The sequence below is a fragment of the Ranitomeya imitator genome, chromosome 5 (genome assembly GCF_032444005.1).
Source record: "Ranitomeya imitator isolate aRanImi1 chromosome 5, aRanImi1.pri, whole genome shotgun sequence".
In the NCBI taxonomy this organism is placed as follows: Eukaryota; Metazoa; Chordata; class Amphibia; order Anura; family Dendrobatidae; genus Ranitomeya; species Ranitomeya imitator.
This window is the reverse complement of record NC_091286.1, coordinates 349,664,895-349,688,439: the sequence shown is the minus strand read 5'-3', so window position 1 is coordinate 349,688,439 and position 23,545 is coordinate 349,664,895. Positions and strand designations below refer to the sequence as shown.

General features: G+C 42.5%; 1 protein-coding gene across 1 annotated transcript in view; it reads left to right on the top strand.

The window, feature by feature from the left end:
* BCKDHB (branched chain keto acid dehydrogenase E1 subunit beta) overlaps nucleotides 1–23,545 on the top strand; it is a 278,964-nt gene that overhangs the window by 121,042 nt on the left and 134,377 nt on the right. Inside the window, exons 4-6 of the mRNA XM_069726451.1 lie at nucleotides 3,900–4,033; nucleotides 11,461–11,616; nucleotides 19,433–19,541. Of these exons, the coding sequence (XP_069582552.1) occupies nucleotides 3,900–4,033; nucleotides 11,461–11,616; nucleotides 19,433–19,541 (399 nt within the window). The remainder of the gene's footprint in view (nucleotides 1–3,899; nucleotides 4,034–11,460; nucleotides 11,617–19,432; nucleotides 19,542–23,545) is intronic.

Genomic DNA, 23,545 nt, shown 5'->3' with positions numbered 1-23,545 from the left:
TGATTTTTTATTTTCACGGCTCTGCGTTGTAAACGTCTGTGAAGCACTTGGGGGTTCAAAGTGCTCACCAAATATCTAGATAAGTTCCTTGGGGGGTCTAGTTTCCAAAATGGGGTCACTTGTGGGGGGTTTCTACTGTTTAGGCACACCAGGGGCTCTGCAAACGCAACGTGACGCCCGCAGACCATTCCATCAAAGTCTGCATTTCAAAAGTCACTACTTCCCTTCTGAGCCCCGACGTGTGCCCAAACAGTGGTTTACCCCCACATATGGGGTATCAGCGTACTCAGGAGAAACTGGACAACAACTTTTGGGGTCCAATTTCTCCTGTAACCCTTGGGAAAATAAAAAATTCTGGGCTAAAAAATTATTTTTGAGGAAAGAAAACGTATTTATTATTTTCACTGCTCTGTGTTATAAACTTCTGTGAAGCACTTGGGGGTTCAAAGTGCTCACCTCACATCTAGATAAGTTCCTTTCGGGGTCTAGTTTCTAAAATGGGGTCACTTGTGGGGGGTTTCTACTGTTTAGCCACATCAGGGGCTCTGCAAACGCAACGTAACGCCCGCAGAGCATTCCATCAAAGTCTGCATTTCAAAATGTCACTACTTGACTTCCGAGCCCCGACATGTGCCCAAACTGTGGTTTACCCCCACATATGGGGTATCAGCGTACTCAGGAGAAACTGTACAACAACTTTTGGGGTCAAATTTCTCCTGTTACCCTTGGGAAAATAATAAATTGCAGGCTAAAAAATTATTTTAGAGAAAATAAAATTTTTATTTTATTTTCATGGCTCTGCGTTATAAACTTCTGTGAAGCACTTGGAAGTTCAAAGTCCTCACCACACATCTAGATTAGTTCCTTTGGGGGTCTAGTTTCCAAAATGGGGTCATATGTGGGGGATCTCCAATGTTTAGGCACACAGGGGCTCTCCAAACGTGACATGGTGTCCGCTAATGATTGGAGCTAATTTTCCATTTAAAAAGCCAATTGGCGTGCCTTCCCTTCCGAGCCCTGCCGTGCGCCCAAACAGTGGTTTACCCCCACATATGGGGTATCAGCGTACTCAGGACAAACTGGACAACAACATTTGCGGTCGAATTTCTCCTATTACCCTTGGCAAAATAGGAAATTCCAGGCTAAAAATCATTTTTGAGGAAAGAAAAATTATTTTTTATTTTCATGGCTCTGCATTATAAACTTCTGTGAAGCACCTGGGGGTTTAAAGTGCTCAATATGCATCTAGATAAGTTCCTTGGGGGGTCTAGTTTCCAAAATGGGGTCACTTGTGGGGGAGCTCCAATGCATAGGCACACAGGGGCTCTCTAAACGCGACATGGTGTCCGCTAACAATTGGAGCTAATTTTCCATTCAAAAAGTCAAATGGCGCGCCTTCCCTTCCGAGCCCTGCCGTGTGCCCAAACAGTGGTTTACCCCCACATATGAGGTATCGGCGTACTCGGGAGAAATTGCCCAACAAATTTTAGGATTCATTTTATCCTATTGCCCATGTGAAAATGAAAAACTGAGGCGAAAAGAATTTTTTTGTGAAAAAAAAAGTACTTTTTCATTTTTACAGATCAATTTGTGAAGCACCTGAGGGTTTAAAGTGCTCAATATGCATCTAGATAAGTTCCTTGGGGGGTCTAGTTTCCAAAATGGGGTCATTTGTGGGGGAGCTCCAATGTTTAGGCACACGGGGGCTCTCCAAACACGACATGGTGTCCGCTAACGATGGAGATAATTTTTCATTCAAAAAGTCAAATGGCGCTCCTTCCCTTCCGAACCTTACCATGTGCCCAAACAGTGGTTTACCCCCACATGTGAGGTATCGGTGTACTCATGAGAAATTGCCCAACAAATTTTAGGATCCATTTTATCCTGTTGCCCATGTGAAAATGAAAAAAATTGAGGCTAAAAGAATTTTTTTGTGAAAAAAAAGTACTTTTTCATTTTTACGGATCAATTTGTGAAGCCCCCGGGGGTTCAAAGTTCTCACTATGCATCTAGATAAGTTCCTTGGGGCGTCTAGTTTCCAAAATGGGGTCACGTGTGGGGGAGCTCCAATTTTTAGGCACACGGGGGCTCTCCAAACGTGACATGGTGTCCGCTAAAGAGTGGAGCCAATTTTTCATTCAAAAAGTCAAATGGCGCTCCTTCCCTTCCAAGCCCTGCCGTGCGCCCAAACAGTGGTTTACCCCCACATATGAGGTATCAGCGTACTCAGGACAAATTGGACAACAACTTTCGTGGTTCAGTTTCTCCTTGTACCATTGGGAAAATAAAAAAAATGTTGCTAAAAGATAATTTTTGTGACTAAAAAGTTAAATGTTCATTTTTTCCTTCCATGTTGCTTCTGCTGCTGTGAAGCACCTGAAGGGTTAAAAAACTTCTTGAATGTGGTTTTGAGCACCTTGAGGGGTGCATTTTTTAGAATGGTGTCACTTTTGGGTATTTTCAGCCATATAGACCCCTCAAACTGACTTCAAATGTGAGGTGGTCCCTAAAAAAAATGGTTTTGTAAATTTCGTTGTAAAAATGAGAAATCGCTGGTCAAATTTTAACTCTTATAACTTCCTAGCAAAAAAAAATTTTGTTTCCAAAATTGTGCTGGTGTAAAGTAGACATGTGGGAAATGTTATTTATTAACTATTTTGTGTCACATAACTCTGGTTTAACAGAATAAAAATTCAAAATGTGAAAATTGCGAAATTTTCAAAATTTTCGCCAAATTTCCGTTTTTATCACAAATAAACGCAGAATTTATTGACCTAAATTTACCACTAACATGAAGCCCAATATGTCACGAAAAAACAATCTCAGAACCGCTAGGATCCGTTGAAGCGTTCCTGAGTTATTACCTCATAAAGGGACACTGGTCAGAATTGCAAAAAACGGCCAGGTCATTAAGGTCAAAATAGGCTGGGTCATGAAGGGGTTAAAAATGGGTCATGGCTGGGTCTTCCAGCAAGGCAATGACCCAAAACATATGGCTAAGGCAAGAAAGGAGTGGCTCAAAAAGAAGCACATTAAAGTCATGGAGTGGTCTAACCAGTTTCCAGACCTTAATCCCAAAAAAACTTATATAGGGAGTTGAAGTTCCGTGTTGACAAGCGACAGCCTCAAAATCTTAATGATTTAGAGATGATCTGCAAAGAGGAGTGGACCAAACTTCCTCCTAACATGTGCGCAAACCTCATCATCAACTACAAAAAACGTCTGACTGCAGTCCTTGCTAAAAGGGTTTTGACACCAAGTATTAAGTCTTGTTTGCCAGAGGGATCAAATACTTACTTCTCACTGCAAAATGGAAATACATTTATGTAATTTATACAGTGTAATTTTCTGGATTTTATTTTTGATATTCTATCTCTCAATGTTAAAATGAACTTACCCTTAAAATGATAGACTGTTCATGTCTTTCAGTGGGTAAGCTTACAAAATCGGCAAGGGATCAAATACTTATTTCCCCCACTGTATATGTATATGTTATAATGTTTTATTTTTTGTTTTATTAATGCTTAATCAATTCTAGGCAATAATTGTAATCCATACAGCTGTTTAGAATGTAATTGCAAAGACTGCACCGTGTATTTTAGTTTCCGGGTTATATATGCTGACTTACACTCTTGCTCATCATGTGCCACGGAATGAATGCCTGGATTCCCTTTCCTAGTGGGCTGCTAAGTGCCATATAATAGAAAGTGTGAGTCCTTACCGGCACTGTGCTATTTATTAGGCCTGCCGATAATAGCCGCAATGTTTGTCACTTGATTTGTGTATGACTTGTCAGCTTTGGTTTTCCTCCTGCCAGCAGTGATTCATGTTTCAATTAATTTACAACTTAACAAATCACTTCAATAGGTAACTTGCCAATTGTTGAATTTGTTTTCCAGGTAATGACAGAGTTTTCAACACCCCCTTGTGTGAACAGGGAATTGTTGGATTTGGCATTGGAGTTGCAGTTGCTGGCGCTACCTCTATTGCTGAGATCCAGTTTGCTGACTACATATATCCAGCATTTGATCAGGTTCGTATATCCACTATATGGACTACATAAGGCATACAGTATCTTAATATGTGTACCAAGCTGTGGTAATTATATAAGTGCACATCTTCTTTTGTTTTTAGCTTTTTGTGGCTATTAGATGTATATGTTTTATATATGATTTATTTAAAATAAATCTGTATGTAGCAATGCCGTCTTGAAATGGTAATGTTAATGGCATTGTCGCGAGAAAATCTACAGTAGCACACCACTCAGTGGCGAACTCAGTCGAGGGGTTCAAGAGAGGCCTGGATGTCTTCCTGGAGCAGAACAATATTGTATCATACAATTATTAGGTTCTGTAGAAGGACGTAGATCTGGGTATTTATTATGATGGAATATAGGCTGAACTGGATGGACAAATGTCTTTTTTCGGCCTTACTAACTATGTTACTATGTTACTATGTTACTATGTTACTATGTTACTATGTTACTCTTGGTCTGTGTTTTTCTGCTTTGTCCTGGACAGTGCAAAATCTTCCAAAGCCCACTGCTCCTGTCATTAGACTATCTACTTTGCCCTGGGTTGTGCCGAACTTTCAGAAGTGTGCCAGTCCCAGCCCCTAGCTCCCTGCTTTGACTTGGGCAGTGCAATGTCACATATACATTTGCACATCTAAAAGCCATCTCCTAGTTACCATAGTAAATACTCCAGCACAGTTGGCAACCTATTAAAGTTTATATGACTCTTCACTGCTGCTGAGACCCCTAGCTCCCTCCTCTGCAAACAGGTAATAAAAGAGGATTCTCTAATAGATAGCAGATGTGGGCCCCATTCCCAGCACGCCTAGGAATGCAGAAGGGGCAAGATTTTTGTCCCTGGCCTGCATTTGTGTGAGAACTGCAGACGCCGTCTCACTCGCACCCATAGGCTAAGGCTACTTTCACACTAGCGTCGGACTTGGCCCATCGCAGTGCGTCGGGCCCGAGGTTCCGATGCTAGCAGTGAATTCGCCGCACAACGGAGGCAGCGGATGCATTTTTCCTGCGCATCCGCTGCCCCATTGTAAGGTGCGGGGAGGTGGGGGCGGAGTTCCGGCCGCGCATGCGCGGTCGGAAAAAGCGGTCCGTCTGCAGCAAAGAACGTTACATGTAACGTCTTTTGCTCCCGGCGGTCCGCCACAACACGGCGCAACCGTTGCACGACGGTTGCGACGTGTGTCAATGCGTCGCTAATGTTAAGCTATGGGGCAAAAACGCATTCTGCAAACAACTTTGCAGGATGCGTTTTTTCCCATAAACGACGCATTGCGACGTATTGCAAAAAACGCCAGTGTGAAAGTAGCCTTATATGTGTGCGAGTGAGCCGAGAGTTTTCCTAAGTCAGCATGCTGCGATTGTCTCGGACCGAGGAAAACGGCCAACAAAAAGTCGGCTGGTGGGAGCTGCCCCATAGCTTAACATTGGTCTGAGTGCAATGCAATTTTTTTTTTTTTTATCGCATTGCACACGGCCGTTTAAAACGCCAGTGTGACGCCGGCCTAAAAGACAGATTGGACAATGAAAATATGTATGGCGTGGCATTGGTATACAAAGATGACAAAATATTCTATTATGTTCTGGAAAATACTAAAATCCCACTCTTTAAAGCTACTTAAAGGGTTGTCTCACAGAGTTTATTTAAAGTTGATTTTAATCGATAGATCTTGGAATAATAATAACTTCCACAATTAGATGTGTGTTAAAAAATGTTCCTGTAGTATGATCAGACCATGTTCCTGTACGGTCAGACACGGCCATTACACCGTACACAGCAGGGACACATTTATAAGATTATCTCAGCACAGGGACATTTTTGTTAAACACATCCTATTCTGGAAGGTATTCTTATTCCAAAATCTGTTCATTAAAATAAAGTTTATTCATGGTAAAAACCCCTTTTACGTATCCTAGGGAAAGCAATTGACAGGTATTGTTAAAAACTAGGCAGGTTTCAGCAAACTAGATGCAACAATACGCAAAACGACAGTGTTTTGTTTTTGTTTTTTTGTAATTTACAGAAATATTTCTATACTCCTATATTCCCTTCTTGGTAGTCATCATCCACTAATGGTTTTCTAACTTAAAAGGATTCTGTCACATGAAAAAATACGCTATTAACCTGCACATATGCAATGGGGGACTTGTATCCAAGTATTATTATTATTATTATTATTATTTATTTATATCCACCCCATAGGGAATTGAGGCAGCGTAGATTGCTCTTGTGCACTGTTGCTCCAATCCTCACAGTTGGACCCCACTCATAGGTTTTATCTAATGGATGGGTGATAAATTGTTTTAACTTACAACACTTTTAATGATCTGATATTTACAATTTGTTCAATTCTACCTGTGTGTTTATACTGTAAACTGTTATTAGATTTTTTTTTGTTAAGTTTGGGGATTATGTGAAATTAATTAACTTTTTATTATTTCTTTAATTTCTTAGAGTACATTCCGTGTAGTCTGTAATGATGGACATGGGGTTTCTTAATTACAGTAGCAAAGTTTTACAGGAAATTGATATCTGATTATAACGTTGTGATTAGTTGTTAATATAAAACAGATGCAAAAGTACATTAGAGGATTTATATTGTATTTTATTACAGTTTTCAGCTGTGATTCTTAACATTTTACAAGCAAATTTACTACAGTTTTTTTTTTTTTTGTGTGATGCATTTTGATGATTAAAAGGTTTTGGGATGTTGAGTCTTCTTATTAGGCTACTTTCACACTAGCGTCGGTACGGGCCCGTCGCAGTGCGTGGGCCGACGTACCGACGCATACTGTGAAATAAAATCACAACGGGGGCAGCGGATGCAGTTTTACAGTGTAAGGTCCGGGAAAAACACGTCGCATCCGTCGCACGACTGATGCAACGTGTGCATCTAATCACAAAGGAGCTTACCCATGGTGAGTGTGACACAATGCCCAGGTGACCAGATCCATGCCCCCGGTGGATCCGGTCACCTGGGCATTGTGTCACACTCACCATGGGTAAGCTCCTTTGTTATTAGATGCATTGTTATTTTTGTTCTCCTCAGTGGTGGCACTGGTCTACGTAATAGCCTGAGGGGATCACTCTATATTAAGGACATCTAGCCTTAGGAGTAATACGGATGGATATGTCAACTGTGTTTTATAATTGATGCTGGATGCATCTATGGTCTGCATGATCAATAGTGATTTATCATTAGTACCATGGTGACACACAATTAATTTCTATGTCCGGGTTTCACTTGTTCTTTACTAGGGTCTCTTTTTTGTTTTTTTGACTGTTAATTTATGATATACTATGTAATAGTATTTACAATAAAATTTATATCTTTTTACTTAGTTCATTGTATTGTGTTTTTAACATATTTATTAATGACCTTGTAGGGGGCATTCAAAGAAGAATTTCAATATTTGCAGATGGCACTAAACTCTGCAGGGTAATCAATACAGAGGAGGACAATTTTATATTACAGGATGATTTATGTAAACTAGAAGCTTGGGCTGATAAATGGCAAATGAGCTTTAATGGGGATAAATGTAAGGTCATGCACTTGGGGAGAAGTAATAAGATGTATAACTATGTGCTTAATTCTAAAACTCTGGGCAAAACCATCAATGAAAAAGACCTGGGTGTATGGGTGGATGACAAACTCATATTCAGTGGCCAGTGTCAGGCAGCTGCTACAAAGGCAAATAAAATAATGGGATGCATTAAAAGAGGCATAGATGCACATGAGGAGAACATAATTTTACCTCTATACAAGTCACTAGTTCGACCACACTTAGAATACTGTGTACAGTTCTGGTCTCCGGTGTATAAGAAAGACATAGCTGAACTGGAGCGGGTGCAGAGAAGAGCGACCAAGGTTATTAGAGGACTGGGGGGTCTGCAATACCAAGATAGGTTATTACACTTGGGGCTATTTAGTTTGGAAAAACGAAGGCTAAGGGGTGATCTTATTTTAATGTATAAATATATGAGGGGACAGTACATAGACCTTTCTGATGATCTTTTTAATCATAGACCTGAGACGGGGACAAGGGGGCATCCTCTACGTCTGGAGGAAAGAAGGTTTAGGCATAATAACAGATGCGGGTTCTTTACTGTAAGAGCAGTGAGACTATGGAACTCTCTGCCGTATGATGTTGTAATGAGTGATTTGTTACTTAAATTTAAGAGGGGACTGGATACATTTCTGGAAAAGTATAATGTTACAGGGTATATACACTAGATTCCTTGATAGGGCGTTGATCCAGGGAACTAGTCTGATTGCCGTATGTGGAGTCGGGAAGGAATTTTTTTCCCCAATGTGGAGCTTACCCTTTGCCACATGGTTTTTTCTTGCCTTCCTCTGGATCAACATGTTAGGGCATGTTAGGTTAGGCTATGGGTTGAACTAGATGGACTTATGGTCTTCCTTCAACCTTAATAACTATGTAACTATGTATGGAACTCCGATTTGTTTGTTGTTAGATGTGTATTGGGAGTATACACTTACTTTCTAGTTATTCTATGGGTAAATATTTAAAACTACTGGGACATTACTCATCATTTGGGACCCATATTTTTTCTGTGAGTTTGAACTCATTATACGCTATGGCAGCCCTGCACAACATGCGGCCCGCCAAAGGCTGTTGTGAGGCTCACGAAGCTGTCTAGGAGACGCTGCTCCCTCCTTCCTAAATTCTAGTGTATTTGCGTCTACCCTATGCCATTGGGCCCCTGTAAGCACTCCAAGGAGGAGCCAAGATAATGTGGAACCATTTTGGGTGGGGAGAGGGGAGTTTTGGGTTTACATCCAAGGCACGTTATTGGGGTGGGGGGCTGGATTTTGAAAGTGGACACAGAATAGCAAGGGGCAGTGAGGTGGAGGTGACTTTATGCAGAGTATTGTGGAAAGGGGCAGTTTGGGGTGATATTTTGGAGCTAGGCAGTGTGTGTGGTGATATTATGGAGAGACTCTGGTGGGGGTATATAATGGAAGCGCTGTGGAGGAGGGGGATATTGAAAGGCTCAGTCTGGGGAGGGTGGAGATATACTTCCCCATGCTGAGTCTCTCTAACATCATGGAATAGGGCACTGTGGGTGGTTATCGAGAAGCTCAGTGCGGGGGTGGACATTGTTGATTAGGACAGCGTGGGGGAATATTATGGAGAAGTTCTTTAGAGGAGCAGTGAGTGTGTGTGTGTGGGGGGGGGGGGGGGGGAAGGGATTTTGTTCAGGAAGTACCATGAGGAGCAATTATTTATTCAGGGAGATATTTTATTTATGGGGAAATATAATGATACTTTTGATTTCAAAAGTACAGTCCCTCTTTTAGCATGTATGTTCCACTTTAAATGAATTGGAGATTATGTACGTGTAAAAAGACAGTCAATATATTAAATTAAGGAACTCTTTCTGTTTCTGTAGCTATTGAACCTGATCAGCTTAGAGCCCACTTGGCACCTTATATAGAGTCATACTTGGCAACTTCCAGGCACAAGCATTAATGAAATGTCTAATTCTCAGCATATTTAGCATTTTTCACTTTTTTTTCCACACTGTGTCTGTTTAAAGACTGAGTATTCCTGCATGATGCACAAGAAAACTTTCAAAGAACTGCTTGTAGGGACTTTTCGGCAGCTCTGGGAGATTTGCTAAACTTTTCCCGTGTGCGGAAGGTCTCCCTTTAGCTTCCTTTGCGTTGTGGATGTTTGGCAATTATGACATATATTTTAAATATCGTTGTATGATGTACATTCTATCCTCCCTGCTCACATATTTAAATATAGACTTTCTTACATAGTCTTGGCCTTGTTGATTGTAATGAATAGTTTCATGCAGCTAGGCACCACCTCTATCACTTTGCATGTATGTAAAAATATACTATCTAACAAAAAATAAATAAAATTAAAAAATCTCCATATCTCACTTCTCAACATTATAAAATTACAACACCAAGAAGAATAAGTTGGTGAATTGATGAAATCACAGGATCGATGACTCGCTCAGTAGCATGCATGAGCTCTGCAAGCAGAAATACATTTACAAGCCTTGGGATGCTATCGTTGAGTTTAATAATGATTGAGGAACGTTCTGCCATGCTAAATAAACTTGGGCACATCATCAAGATCCGCTGCTGGCAGCTCTTTTTACTGTTGCTGATCAATGACTTTGCAGATGTGCTCAATGTGAGATAAATCAGGCCATGATACCATGTTTAGGCTACGCTGATTGATCTGAAAAGCATGAGCAGCGTGTTTCCTGGCATTGTTGTTTTCGAATACAGGTACTGGAGCACTTTCACGTTCCCTTATGAAGGCCTTTTCATGGTGCTGCCCACGTGTTCTCCATACTAATCAATATATTATTGCATCCAAGATGACAAAACTGGGATTTATTGCTTAAAATGATAACCAGCCTCCGTTTCCATCTTGCTCCGCATTATTATAGTTTTTGAGAGTGGTAGCCTGAGGTCAATGGACACCTGTAGCTGGACGTCTGGTTCGTAGCCCAGTGAATCGTGCAAACATCTTCTGATGGTTTGCGTAGACACTATTTAATGCCTCAGGCTTGGTATGTGATGTCCAATTTCGCTTGCACTACAGAATGGATCAATCATGTAACCTGTGGTACCCCAATTTCTCCAGTGTATCATAGCAACCATTTTTCAACACAAAAATGCCAAATAGCATGTTTCTCGTGCTATTGTGGGCAGTCTATGGGACCTAAATTTGCTGCCTTCGCCAACAGCGTCTCCGGACTTGTCTCCCATTGTATCTGGGACATTGGGCGGCAATTACAAAGAGAGCTGCCAGCAGCAGATCTTGATGATTTATATACCCAAGTAATACAGCATGGCAGAAGATTCCTCATACTCCCAGTAATATATTCCTTGGCATGCTATTAATCGCATTAAGTGCATGTATTTCTGCGGGTGGTGCTCATAATAGTCACTGAATAAATTGAGATGGTTTTTAAAAATTGTGTTTCCATCTGCTCATCATTTACATAACCGTAACATGTCTATAGATTCTGCAATTATATAATTCAATGACTTTTCCTTCTTGGTGTTGCAATTTCAATGTTGAGGAGTGCAGCTTTATGCAACATGTAACCTTATATTGTAAAGTTTATTTCAATAGATCTATAAATGATTTTATAAAACGGGTGCTATTACTTCTGCACGGTAGCAAAATTTGTGTATGTGGGCACACGTGCATGTAACGTCATGGTAAGTGGGGAAATAATCATTCTGTAGTGAGGTAGTTATGCGAAATCACTCCCTATATACCTGAGCATCTTTCTAACCATATTATAATGTATTATAGGATGTCAGCGTTGGGTAAAAATCGCGACTATTTATTTGTTGTTGTCATGATGGTATGAGATCATCTACATTTCTTTAAATATTTAGGATTAATTATCATTTATTTCTATTCTGCAGATTGTTAATGAAGCGGCAAAATATCGATACCGTTCCGGTGACCTTTTCAATTGTGGGAGCTTGACCATTAGAGCACCTTGGGGTTGTGTTGGCCATGGTGCACTTTATCATTCCCAAAGTCCTGAGGCCTATTTTGCTCACACACCTGGTATAAAGGTACGATCTATATATAACTGTAGTGTCACTATGCCGTTATGCAGGTAAAATTACACATTTACTGGCAAAATTGTGGGACCAATAACTATCAATTTATAAATCGCACTCAACACATATAGGCGTATTTTTTGGATGCATGCAACCAATACTGTGTTGGCAGAGCAAGTGTGCGCGTTGACATGCAAGATTTTCGGGCGTTTGCACCTACTGGAGGTGGACACCCAGGTGCAGTCTACTAAATCTGGGTGTCCTTCTCCAGTAGGCGTACACTTCCGAAAATTATATATGGCAGAGCGCACATTTGCTCTGCCGGCACCATTCTAGTATATGACCCCGTCGATGCTTATGTCCGAATCTCGTTTTGCAGGGTGTCTGGACTTAAGCCCCGATGGGGCCACCAAATGGATGCCTGAACGCAACGTGAAAGCACCCTTGCTGAAATAAGAGCAGGTTAAAGCACTAGGCAGGTAGCAATATTAGGCCAGTTTTACACATCGTGTTTACAGACCGTACTTGGATCAGAATACCTGATTGGATCTCTTGACCTGAGCAAATTACTTAATTTATCTGACAATTGGCTCAGGACAGAAACCTGGGCAGTCAGGCCTGGCCTTGCGACCCAAGAATGGACCATGTTTTGCAGATATGAGAAGCTGGCCTAACATAGTATCTTGCACTTGTGCTACCATCAGTATGTTGCATTGTGCCACCTTCTTCATACACTACATCCCAGCAGAATGCTGTATTAACCTCCCCTTGTATTTGCAAGTATGGTATAACTTAGTCATAAATTGTTGTTGTGCCGTCCTTTGAATTGTAAGGGTATGTGCACACGTTGCAGATTTATCTGCAGAATTTTTAGCACAGAATCTGCATCTCTTGGCCGCTAAAAATCCGTGCGGTTTTGCCTCGGTTTTGATGCGTGTTTTTTTTTTTTGTACAGATTTTCATGCTTTTTTTTCATGCGTATTTGTCTGCGTTTTTGTAACCTAAATAAAGATCTATTATTTAACAAAAAGAAAAAAGAATGGTGATGTCATTTCTTTGTCCCATCTCTTATTTTACATACGCCATTGAAGAATGTTTATATACACACACAGACAGACAGTTATAGACAGACAGATAGATGATAGATAATAGATAATACCAAGGCTGATGTTTAATGAAGAACCTAATAAAGTGGTACATAAATAGTTAAATAAAGACACACACACAAAATCTGCATGCAATATCTTTAATTAAAAAAGAAAAAAAATGGCATGGGCTCCCGCGCAACTTTCTGCGCCAGAGATGGAAAGCTGATGGCTGGGGGCCAATGTTTCTAGCCTTGGAAGGGGTTAATAATCATAGATCTTCCCAGGCTATGAATTTCAGCCCGCAGCTGGCTATTAAATAGGGACCCCCCCCCCCAAAAATGGTGTCGGGTACCCCTATAATTAATAGCCAGATAGGCTATTCAAACAGCTGTGGGCTAATATTCGTAGCCAGGAGAGGGGGCATGGATATTGCCCCCCCTCCCCCCCCGGCTACAAATACCAGCCCTCAGCTGCCCCAGAAATGGCGCATCTGTAAAATATGCCAATTCTGGCACTTAGCCTCTCTCTTCCCATTGCCCTATAGTGGTGACATATGGGGTAATAAGGGGTTAATTTCAACTTTGATTGTAAGGTGATGTTAAGCCCGGTTACTAATAGAGAGGCCCTGTAGTGGTGGCATATGGGGTAATAAGGGGTTAATGTCAACTTTGATGTCACTGCTCTACAGGGCCTCCCACAATGCACTGACAGGTGATAATGGCTCCTGCAGTGCATCGCTGAAGAGGTTACCTGAGTTCGGGCTCACTTTACGGCAATGATGCGTGGGAATTTTCTCATACAGCGCTGCCAGTGAGAGAATGAACTCGGGTGACCTCTCTCCTGGCAGCGGCGGAGGGATACATTGCGGATGATTACCTCGGCCTGTTAGTTCATCTCAGAGGTCCTGTAGAGCAGGGGTCCCCAACTCCAGTCCTCAAGGCCCACCAACATGTCATGTTTTCAGGATTTCCTTAGTCTTGCCCAGGTAATAATTGCATCACCTGTGCAATGCAAAGGAAATCCTGAAAACATGACCTGTTGGTGGGCCTTGAGGACTGGAGTTGGGGACCCCTGCTGTAGAGCACTGACATCGCCCGACAGCGTCAGACTGGAGCACCTTGGGCCCACTAGAGAAAATCATTCTTGGGGCCCACTATGTAGCTACATAGAAATAAATTCAAGATCACCAATTGTGTGGTAAAACACGCTAATATCAAAGGATAATATAAGGTAGTAAATGTCTTAATTATGTAGCAGGGGTTGGGGTAGAATCATAGCCACCTCATAGAATATAATGTCGCCCCCTCATAGAATATAATGTCACCCCCTCATAGAATATAATGTCACCCCCTCATAAAATATAATGTAGCCCCCCTTCATAAGATAATGTAGCCTCCTCATAAAATATAATGCAGTTCCCTCTCATAGAATATAATGCAGCACCCCACAAAATATAATGCAACCCCCTCAGGTATAACGCAGTCCCCGCCATAGAATATAATGTAGCACCCTCATACGGTATAATGCAGCCCCGCTCATATAGTACAATGCAGCTCACGACAGAATATAATGCAGCCCCCCCACAGAGTATACTGTAGCCCCCTCATAGGGCATAATGCTGCCCCCCTCATGTAATATGATGTAGCCCCCTAGAATATAATGCAGCCCCACCACAGAATATAATGCAGCCCCCCCCATAGAGTATACTGTAGCCCCCTCATATAGTATGATGTAGCCCCCCAGAATCATTGCCTCCCCACCTCCATCATTGCCCATCACCTCCATCATTGCCCATCACCTCCATCATTGCCTAATGACCTCCATCATTGCCTCCCCCCACCATCGTTGCCCATCACCTGCATCATTGCCTCCCCCACCATCATTCCCTATCACCGACATCATTGCCTCCCCCACCATCATTGCCTATCTCCTCCATAATTGCCTCCCCCACCATCATTGCCTATCTCCTCCATAATTGCCTCCCCCACCATCATTGCCTATCTCCTCCATAATTGCCTCCCCACCATCATTGCCCATCACCTCCATCATTGCCATCACCTCCATCATTGCCTCCCCCACCATCATTGCCCATCACCTCCATCATTGCCCATCACCTCCATCATTGCCTCCCCCACCATCATTGCCCATCACCTCCATCATTGCCCATCACCTCCATCATTGCCTAATGACCTCCATCATTGCCTCCCCCACCATCATTCCCTATCTCCTCCATAATTGCCTCCCCCACCATCATTGCCCATCACCTCCATCATTGCCATCACCTCCATCATTGCCTCCCCCACCATCATTGCCCATCACCTCCATCATTGCCTCCCCCACCACCATTATTGCCCAACACCTCCATCATTGTCTCCCCCCACCGCCATCATTACCCATCACCTGCATCATTGCCTTCCCCTACCAATATCATTCTCCTTCCCCACCACCCCTCACACACACACACACACACACCGCATCACTCTCTCACACTCACACACAAAGCACTGCACCACATACACACACACGCAGGCACACAGACACACAGCCCAGCTCACCTCTCCGCAGCGCAGCACATCCCGACAGCCTCTTCCTCGCCGACAGCTTTCTGTCTGAGAGAGCATGCTGGAGGATGATGTCATTCAGCTGTGCTGTCTCAGACAGGAAGCAGGACGCCGGGATGTGCTGTGCTGTCTGTGGGCCTGCGCGTGTGTGTGGTGCGGTGCTTTGTGTGTGTGTGTGCGTGCGTGTGTGTGCTGCGGTGGTGGGGCTTTACATGCGGTCAGTGTTAGCTGCAGACTGCGGCTAACGCTGCCCGCCATTAAAGAGAAATGGTATTCACGCTTCTCCACGCCCATAGGGGAGTGGGAAAGCGTGAATATTCATTTTGCTTTAGCAGTGGGGACAAGATCCTGTTTTCAGCTGCTGCTACGCTGGCACAGGGTGGGCCCCCTTGACTCAGGGGCCCCATAGCCACTGGCTGGGGGCCCCTGGAGCAGTGGGGACCCTAGGCCAGCAGCTGCTGGCCAGTATGCCAGCAGGTGTCTGCGCCTGGGCCCACCGGAGAATCCTCCGGTTCTCCGGTGGGCCAGTCCAAGCCTGTTGCCCGATGTCACTGTTGTACACTGGAGATCGTCGTGGGACACTCATTATTAACTGGACTACGGCGGAAAGGTAAGTAAATGTTGGTTTATTATGTTTTTTTTATTAGATCGAGCGCTTCGGGGACTAGGTGATTGGTGAGTATGTACTGCATGTTATATGTTGTATGTACTGTCTAATGTATGTCTGCTGTATGCTCTGTATGTTTTTTTTTGTTTGTTTTTTTACTAGTGAACACATGCATTGTCTGATGGGACTACTTTCCCATCATCGGCAATGCTGTCACTGTGAGCATTCATGGCCAATTGTCACGGATCCCTTCTCCGTGGTGTCACTTATTCGTCACGTGCCTGCTCTCACACGTGACTTGGGGTTGTGCCTGCAAGGGTTAATCTATCTCCCAGGAAGAATGTAGATTGGATCACACCAGCTTCTCAGGCTGCCCCCCTTATCCCACAACCCCAAACAGTTGTTCAACACTTTTAACTCCCTCCTCCGCCCACCACTGCCCCCTCTGAGTTCCCTAATCGTTGCTGAGGACTTTGCCACGCACTTCAAAAATAAAATAGACCAAACAAGGCAAGTCTTTGTTGGCCAACCACCACAACCCCTTTGTATGAGAGACCAATGCCCAAACCCCATAACTTCACTCTCCAAAATCTCTGAAGAGGAGCTTGCTCATCTTCTCTCCAAATCACACCTCACTACTTGTGCACATGACCACATCCCATTCCACCTCCTCCCCAACCTCACCACCACACTAATCCCATCCCTAACCCATCTCTTCAACCTTTCACTAACTTCTGGTACCTTCCCCTCTGCCTTCAAACATGCCACAATCACACCTATCCTCAAAAAGCCATCCCTTGACCCAAGCGGTATGTCCAGCTATCGCCCCATATCTTTGCTCCCATTTGCTTCCAAACTTCTTGAGCAGCACGTCCATGCTGAACTTTCCTCTCACTTTGCATCTAACTCTCTCTTCGACAACCTACAATCTGGCTTCCGTCCCCACCATTCCACTGAGACTGCCCTGACCAAAATTACTAACGACTTACTTACAGCCAAAGATAACAGACAATTCTCTATACTGCTCCTCCCAGACCTGTCCTTTGCCTTCAACACAGTTGACCACTGCCTCCTACTACAGATCCTCTCTTCCTTTGGGGTCAAAGACCTTGCCCTATCTTGGATCTCCTCATACCTTTCCAACCGCACATTTAGCGTTTCCTACTCCCATACTACCTCTTCATCTCGCCCCCTCTATTTTTGAGTCCCCCAAGGCTCTGTCCTAGGACCCTTACTCTTCTCAATCTATACACTCGGCCTGGGACAACTCATAAGGTCCTATGGCTTCCAGTACCATCTATATGCCAATGACACTCAGATCTACCTCTCTGGCCCTGATGTCGCCCCTTTGCTCTCCAGAATCCCAGAGTGTCTCTCGGCCATATCCTCCTTCTTCTCCTCTCGCTTCCTCAAGCTCAATGTGGACAAATCTGAACTCATTATCTTTCCTCCATCTCGCATATCTTCCCTACCTGATCTATCAAAATAAATGAAACCACACTTTCCCCTGTCTCCAAAATCCGCTGCCTCTGAGTAACCCTTGACTCTGACCTGTCCTTCAAACCGCACATCCAAGCTCTCGCCACCTCCTGTTGCCTCCAGCTCAAAAATATTTCCAGAATCCGTCCTTTCCTCAACCCACACTCTACCAAAATGCTCATGCATGCCCTAATCATCTCCCGCCTGGACTACTGCAACATACTCCTCTGTGGCCTACCTTCTAACACTCTTGCACACCTCCAGTCCATCCTTAACTTTGCTGCCCGACTAATTAATCTCTCTCCTCGCTACACTCCTGCTTCCCCTCTTTGCAAATCCCTTCACTGGCTCCCAATTTCCCGGCATATCCAGTTTAAATTACTAACACTGACCTACAAAGCCATCCATAGTCTTTCTCCTCCGTATATTTCCACACTAATCTCTCAATATCTTCCCTCACGTAATCTCTGGTCCTCCCAAGACCTCCTCCTCTCCTCTACGCTTATTCGCTCCTCACCCAATCACCTTCAAGACTTCTTCTGAATATCACCCATCACCTAGAATTCAGTGCCCACACATCTGGCTATCCACTACTTTTGGATCCTTCAACAGAAACCTGAAAACCCACCTCTTCAAGGAAGCTTACAGCCTGTAATGACCACACGGCCACCTCAACACCATTGGAGCTACTGCAACCCTCGACCTCCTGTCTCCTTCCCCATAATCCTGTAGAATGTAAGCCCACAAGGGCAGGGTCCTCGCCCCTCTGTATCAGTCTGTCATTGTTAGTTTTGTTTACTGTAAGTGATATTTACTGTAAGTGATATTATCGTTACTTTGTAACAATACTGACCTGGAGGATCTTATTGCCATGTCCGTTTTTCCATGTAGTGATCATGGTAAATAACCCCCAAAACAATTGTGAAATTGTACGTTTTTTGCACTTTCCACACACCAGTGTATCACATGATGAAATGAATGATGTCATTCAAAAGTAAAAGTTGTCCCGCAAAAAACAAGCCTTCATACGGCTGGAAAATTTAAAAAAAAAGTTATGGCTCTTGGAAGACTGGGAGGAAAAAATTAAAATAATAAAAAAAAAAAAGGGAAATGGCCTGGGGGTGAAGGGGTGAAAAAGCAAACACCCCCCATCCCCCCCACAAGTGATGCATTAGGGCCTAAAGGTACAATTTTGGGAGAGATTATGTACTCGGCAATGTTCTCTGCTTGCTCTGAGCAATTATTTAGTGCTGACAGACTCCCTGTAAGTGTTCTTTATTTGGGAATAATCTAAAAGGGGGTATAAAAAAATATCTTTTCCCTTTCCATGATACATGAAAGTCTAAGCTGGAAGCCAATATCAGTCATCATGGCTAATCTGGGTAAAAATCTAGTGGCTAGTGCTAGTACCTCATGTGCTCGACGTTTAGCTCGCTGGCACACAGATTTGGAGCGCACGGTGTTACTGCGCTTGTAGAAATGTCTGTCTGACAAGGTCTTGATATGTGATTGGACAATACCCAGAAGGTTAATCTGGATTGCTTTATCGACATCTATGCTAGAAGGAGCCATGGACATACAGTGCCATGTAGTTCTAAGGATCGCAGTGTTTTACTCAAATCTGAAATCTATTTTAAGTCGATTAAAATGTGAGTACTTTGTAAGTGATATTTGTATTTTGATGTAACCCCTTCTCATGTACAGCACCATGGAATTAATGGTGCTGTATAAATAATAAAAAAAAAAAAAAATAATAGCCGGATGGGAGCAGTAGTCCCATCAGACAAAGGCTGCTTACACACACGCACACACGGACCCACACAAACCTGAACATAGTCTCCGCCCACACACTTCCCTCCTCCCGATCTGCAGCGTTTCTCACACCTACATCCGCAGCAGATCCGCAGATCTTTTTTACACCTGTGGTTTTGCTGCGGATTTGACTGACTCAATGGAAGTCAATGGGTGCAGAAACGCTGCAGATACGCAAAACCGCAACATGTGCACATAGCCTTGTGTGAATTGTTGCCAATATCTTATGTATATTATGACTTTGATGTTGCCGTTTTATCTAATTCTGGTTTGGGTTTTAGGTAGTCATACCTCGGAGTCCAGTCCAGGCCAAGGGCTTGCTGCTGTCCTGCATTGAAGATAAAAACCCATGTATTTTCTTTGAACCCAAAATACTGTACAGAGCTGCAGGTAATGTGCTGAGGGCTTATATTCATACGGTTAGATTTATGTTTTGGCTGCACGAAGAACATTTTTGGCTTTGCTTATTTAGAATTAAATGGTACATGGTTGCAGGCAAATGTTTTTACTTAAGGCAGCAGTTGTATGCTTTGGCCATTAGAACTCTCCTGGCTTATCCATATTTTCCTTGGCCAAGCCTTTACGGATTTAGTCATCTACACTTTTATTTTTAATTAAGATTCTATTTTGTATATATGGATAATGTTTTATCAAACATACACATATAGTCGTCTAGCATATTCATCAAACAAGAGGAAATATTAACTCCTAAGGTGCAGTTATTCTAAGCCATGAGGTCTATTTTATTTTTTTTTCTGTCTATATAGCTGTCTGGGTCTTGTTTGTTAAATTATCACGTGAACTTTTCTCAGTGGCGTGCTGTATGGCGTCAAATGGAAGCACTGTTGGCATGGGATTTCTGTAAACCCCATCCACTGCTTGTATTGTACAGTGCAGCTATTCCTGATCATGGGCATGCCACCTTAAAAATAAAAACGACAAAAAAATAAAGGAAAGAAAAACATGTTCACATTGCCCCCATTTAAAAATAAAACTACAAAAAATAAATAAAAAATATTTGGTATCTCTGCGTTCGTAAAAGTCCAACCTCTCTCAAAAGATAAAATAAATTTAATCCAGTTGGTTAGCGGTGTAATGAGAAACCCCCCCCTCAAAATGGGGTATCAATAAACACATCAGTTCAGGGTGCAAAAAAATAAGCTTTTCGATCACACCATATCACGAATGAAAATATTTGGGTCTTAGAAAATAGTAACACAAGAAATTTTTCCCCGCCTCCGAAATAATAAAAAAAAAAAAAAACGATGCACGCTAGGATTCTGTGTAAGGATACCGACCTGGAGGATCTTATTGCTATGTCCGTTTTTCCGTGTAGTGATCATGGTAAATAACCCCCAAAACAATTGTGAAATTGTACGTTTTTTGCACTTTCCACACACCAGTGTATCACATGATGAAATGAATGATGTCATTCAAAAGTACAAGTTGTCCCGCAAAAAACAAGCCTTCATACGGCTGGAAAATTAAAAAAAAAAGTTATGGCTCTTGGAAGACTGGAAGGAAAAAATTAAAATAATAAAAAAAAAAAAAAAAAAGAAAAAAAAGGGAAATGGCCTGGGGGTGAAGGGGTGAAAAAACAACCCCCCCCCCCCCACAAGTTATGCACTAGGGCCTAAAGGTACAATTTTGGGAGAGATTATGTACTCGGCAATGTTCTCTGCTTGCTCTGAGCAATTATTTAGTGCTGACAGACTCCCTGTAAGTGTTCTTTATTTGGGAATAATATAAAAGGGGTATAAAAAATCTCTTTTTCCTTTCCATGATACATGAAAGTCTAAGCTGGAAGCCAATATCAGTCATCATGGCTAATCTGGGTAAAAATCTAGTGGCTAGTGCTAGTACCTCATGTGCTCGACGTTTAGCTCGCTGGCACACAGATTTGGAGCGCACAGTGTTACTGCGCTTGTAGAAATGTCTGTCTGACAAGGTCTTGATATGTGATTGGACAATACCCAGAAGGTTAATCTGGATTGCTTTATCGACATCTATGCTAGAAGGAGCCATGGACATACAGTGCCATGTAGTTCTAAGGATCGCAGTGTTTTACTCAAATCTGAAATCTATTGTTAGTCGATAAAATGTGAGTACTGGAGCCAATGTTTTTTCGGTTTCCTCGGATACTGAAGTACAACAGCGAAAAAAATGAGAGAAATTTGGTTCAACTTCAAAAAAATTTCTAAAACTGAATTACCAGTTGTCGGTTTTATTGAGCCCTAAATTATGTCCCTTCAACGCTGGATGTATCCCAGTATTGTGTGTATATTTCTGGAGATCTATACTACTCCATAGGTGGCCATTAATGATGGATGACACAATTCTGTTGGACTTGTCATCTTCGTGTACTAAAACTGTCTATTTGGACCAAAGTGTCCAGAATCTGACTATCCAGACCATGTATCTTTACTTATACAGGTTTATGTCTGGCTTTTTTAGCTCTGTCACTTGGTGGCATGAAATATTACTTTTTCCAAAGGGCTAAAACCATCCACTTTATGATGATTTCCACTAATGTAACAGAATGGAATCCAATGTATTGCCTTGTATATTGTCAATTGGAGATCAGCGCAGTTTTCATGATCTGTGTAGCCTGCTGGACAGACTGCTTGCTAATCCTGTCCTAAACATGGCTACTAGTCATGAGCGAATATACCCGGTACTCGAGATTTTCCGAGCACGTTCGGGTGACCTCCGAGTATTTTTTAGTGCTCGGAGATTGTTTTCATCGCCGCAGCTGAATGATTTACATCTGTTATCCAGCATAAGTACATGTGGGGGTTGCCTGGTTGCTAGGGAATCCCCACATGTAATGAAGCTGGCTAATAGCTGTAAATCATTCAGCTGAGGTGAGGAAAACTAAATCTCCGAGCACTAAAAAATACTTGGAGGTCACCCGAGCGTGCTAGGGATATCTCGAGTAAAGTGTATATTTGCTCATCACTAATGGCTACTGTTGGATGGGCAGACACCATTGGAAAGCACTGCACAGTACCATTCATGTGCTAGCTTCCCAAATACAGTTTTCTTTTTGATCCGATAATTTTTTTATCAATACATTTCAATATGATAATAAAAACAATACCCTTACCCATTCCTTAGTCCAATCACTGCTTTAGAAAGTTTACAACCAAAAAGTATAGGTATTAGTGACGTACAGTCACCCAGAAGTTATGCTTTGTTTTTTAATAGAGGCTGCTGCTGAAAATTTTCGAATTTATATCCCACATTTAAAGGGGGTTATCCTGTTCTTTTCTTTTCGTTAGTGTGCCTAAGCTCCTGTCGACGATTCCGCAGCTTCTGCTGACATCACGTTGACAGAGCGGCGGCTTCATTTCTGTTCTACTATGTTGACTGCTGATGTCTTGCTGATGGACAGCCACCTCCCACTGCCTAAATGCATGAAGCCAACTGTTGGTGTCAATCAGCATGACGTCAGCAGTCACGCCTTGTAGACAGAGCAGCCCCAAAGAGGACACGGAACAACTGAATCGCCAGCAGGAGCGGTCAATGACGTCTCTGTGCCAGCGCCGTGTACAAAAGGCAAGTAGTTGCCACTATCAACTACCTGCATGTTAGTTTTTCGGCATATAGTAAAAAAAAAAATTCCTAGATAACGCTTTGTCTGCAGTGCCATGAACTTAGTTGAGAAGATTGTATAAAAAAGTAGGGGTGTCACTTTCAAATATAGACATGGATTCTCATCTGCTAATAGCATTCCAAGTCAATACCTAATTATAATGTTATTTTCAACAACTTTGGGCAAATAATCCTAAAAGGATTAAGACCCTAATGTAGTATTCACGTAAGAAGACATTACTGCTTATCCAGAGGATAGGTGCTAACCAGGGGTATAACTACAACAGGTGCAGGGGTTGCAATCGCACCCGGGCCCTGGAGTCTAGGGGGCCCTAAAAGTCCTTTTGTCCTATAGAAAAAGACTATTGCTATTAAAGATTTAAAATATTTGGGGGCCCCATTGGAAATTTCGCATCGGGGCCCATGAGTTTCAAGTTACGCCACTGGTGCTAACGTATAGATCAGTGGGGTCCAACCGTTGGGATCCCACCAATTACCAAAATGTGTTGAAATAGAGTGGAAGTGTGCTGTTTCAAGACTTCTGGAGTCCCATAGAGAATGAATGGAAAGGTGGTCAACCGTGCACACTGTAGCGAAGAGTTTTGCATTCTGGTGACTGATTATGGTCCTAAACGTAGGACCCCAACAATCTACAAATTATCACCTTATTTCCATAAAAGAATTGATTAACTATAGAAACATTTGTGATAAACCGTTTCACATAGATTTGACAGAGCTAAAACTCAGTTGTGCATACAACGACCTCTGCTCTTGTGCTAAGTGCCTTATATTGGTTCAGT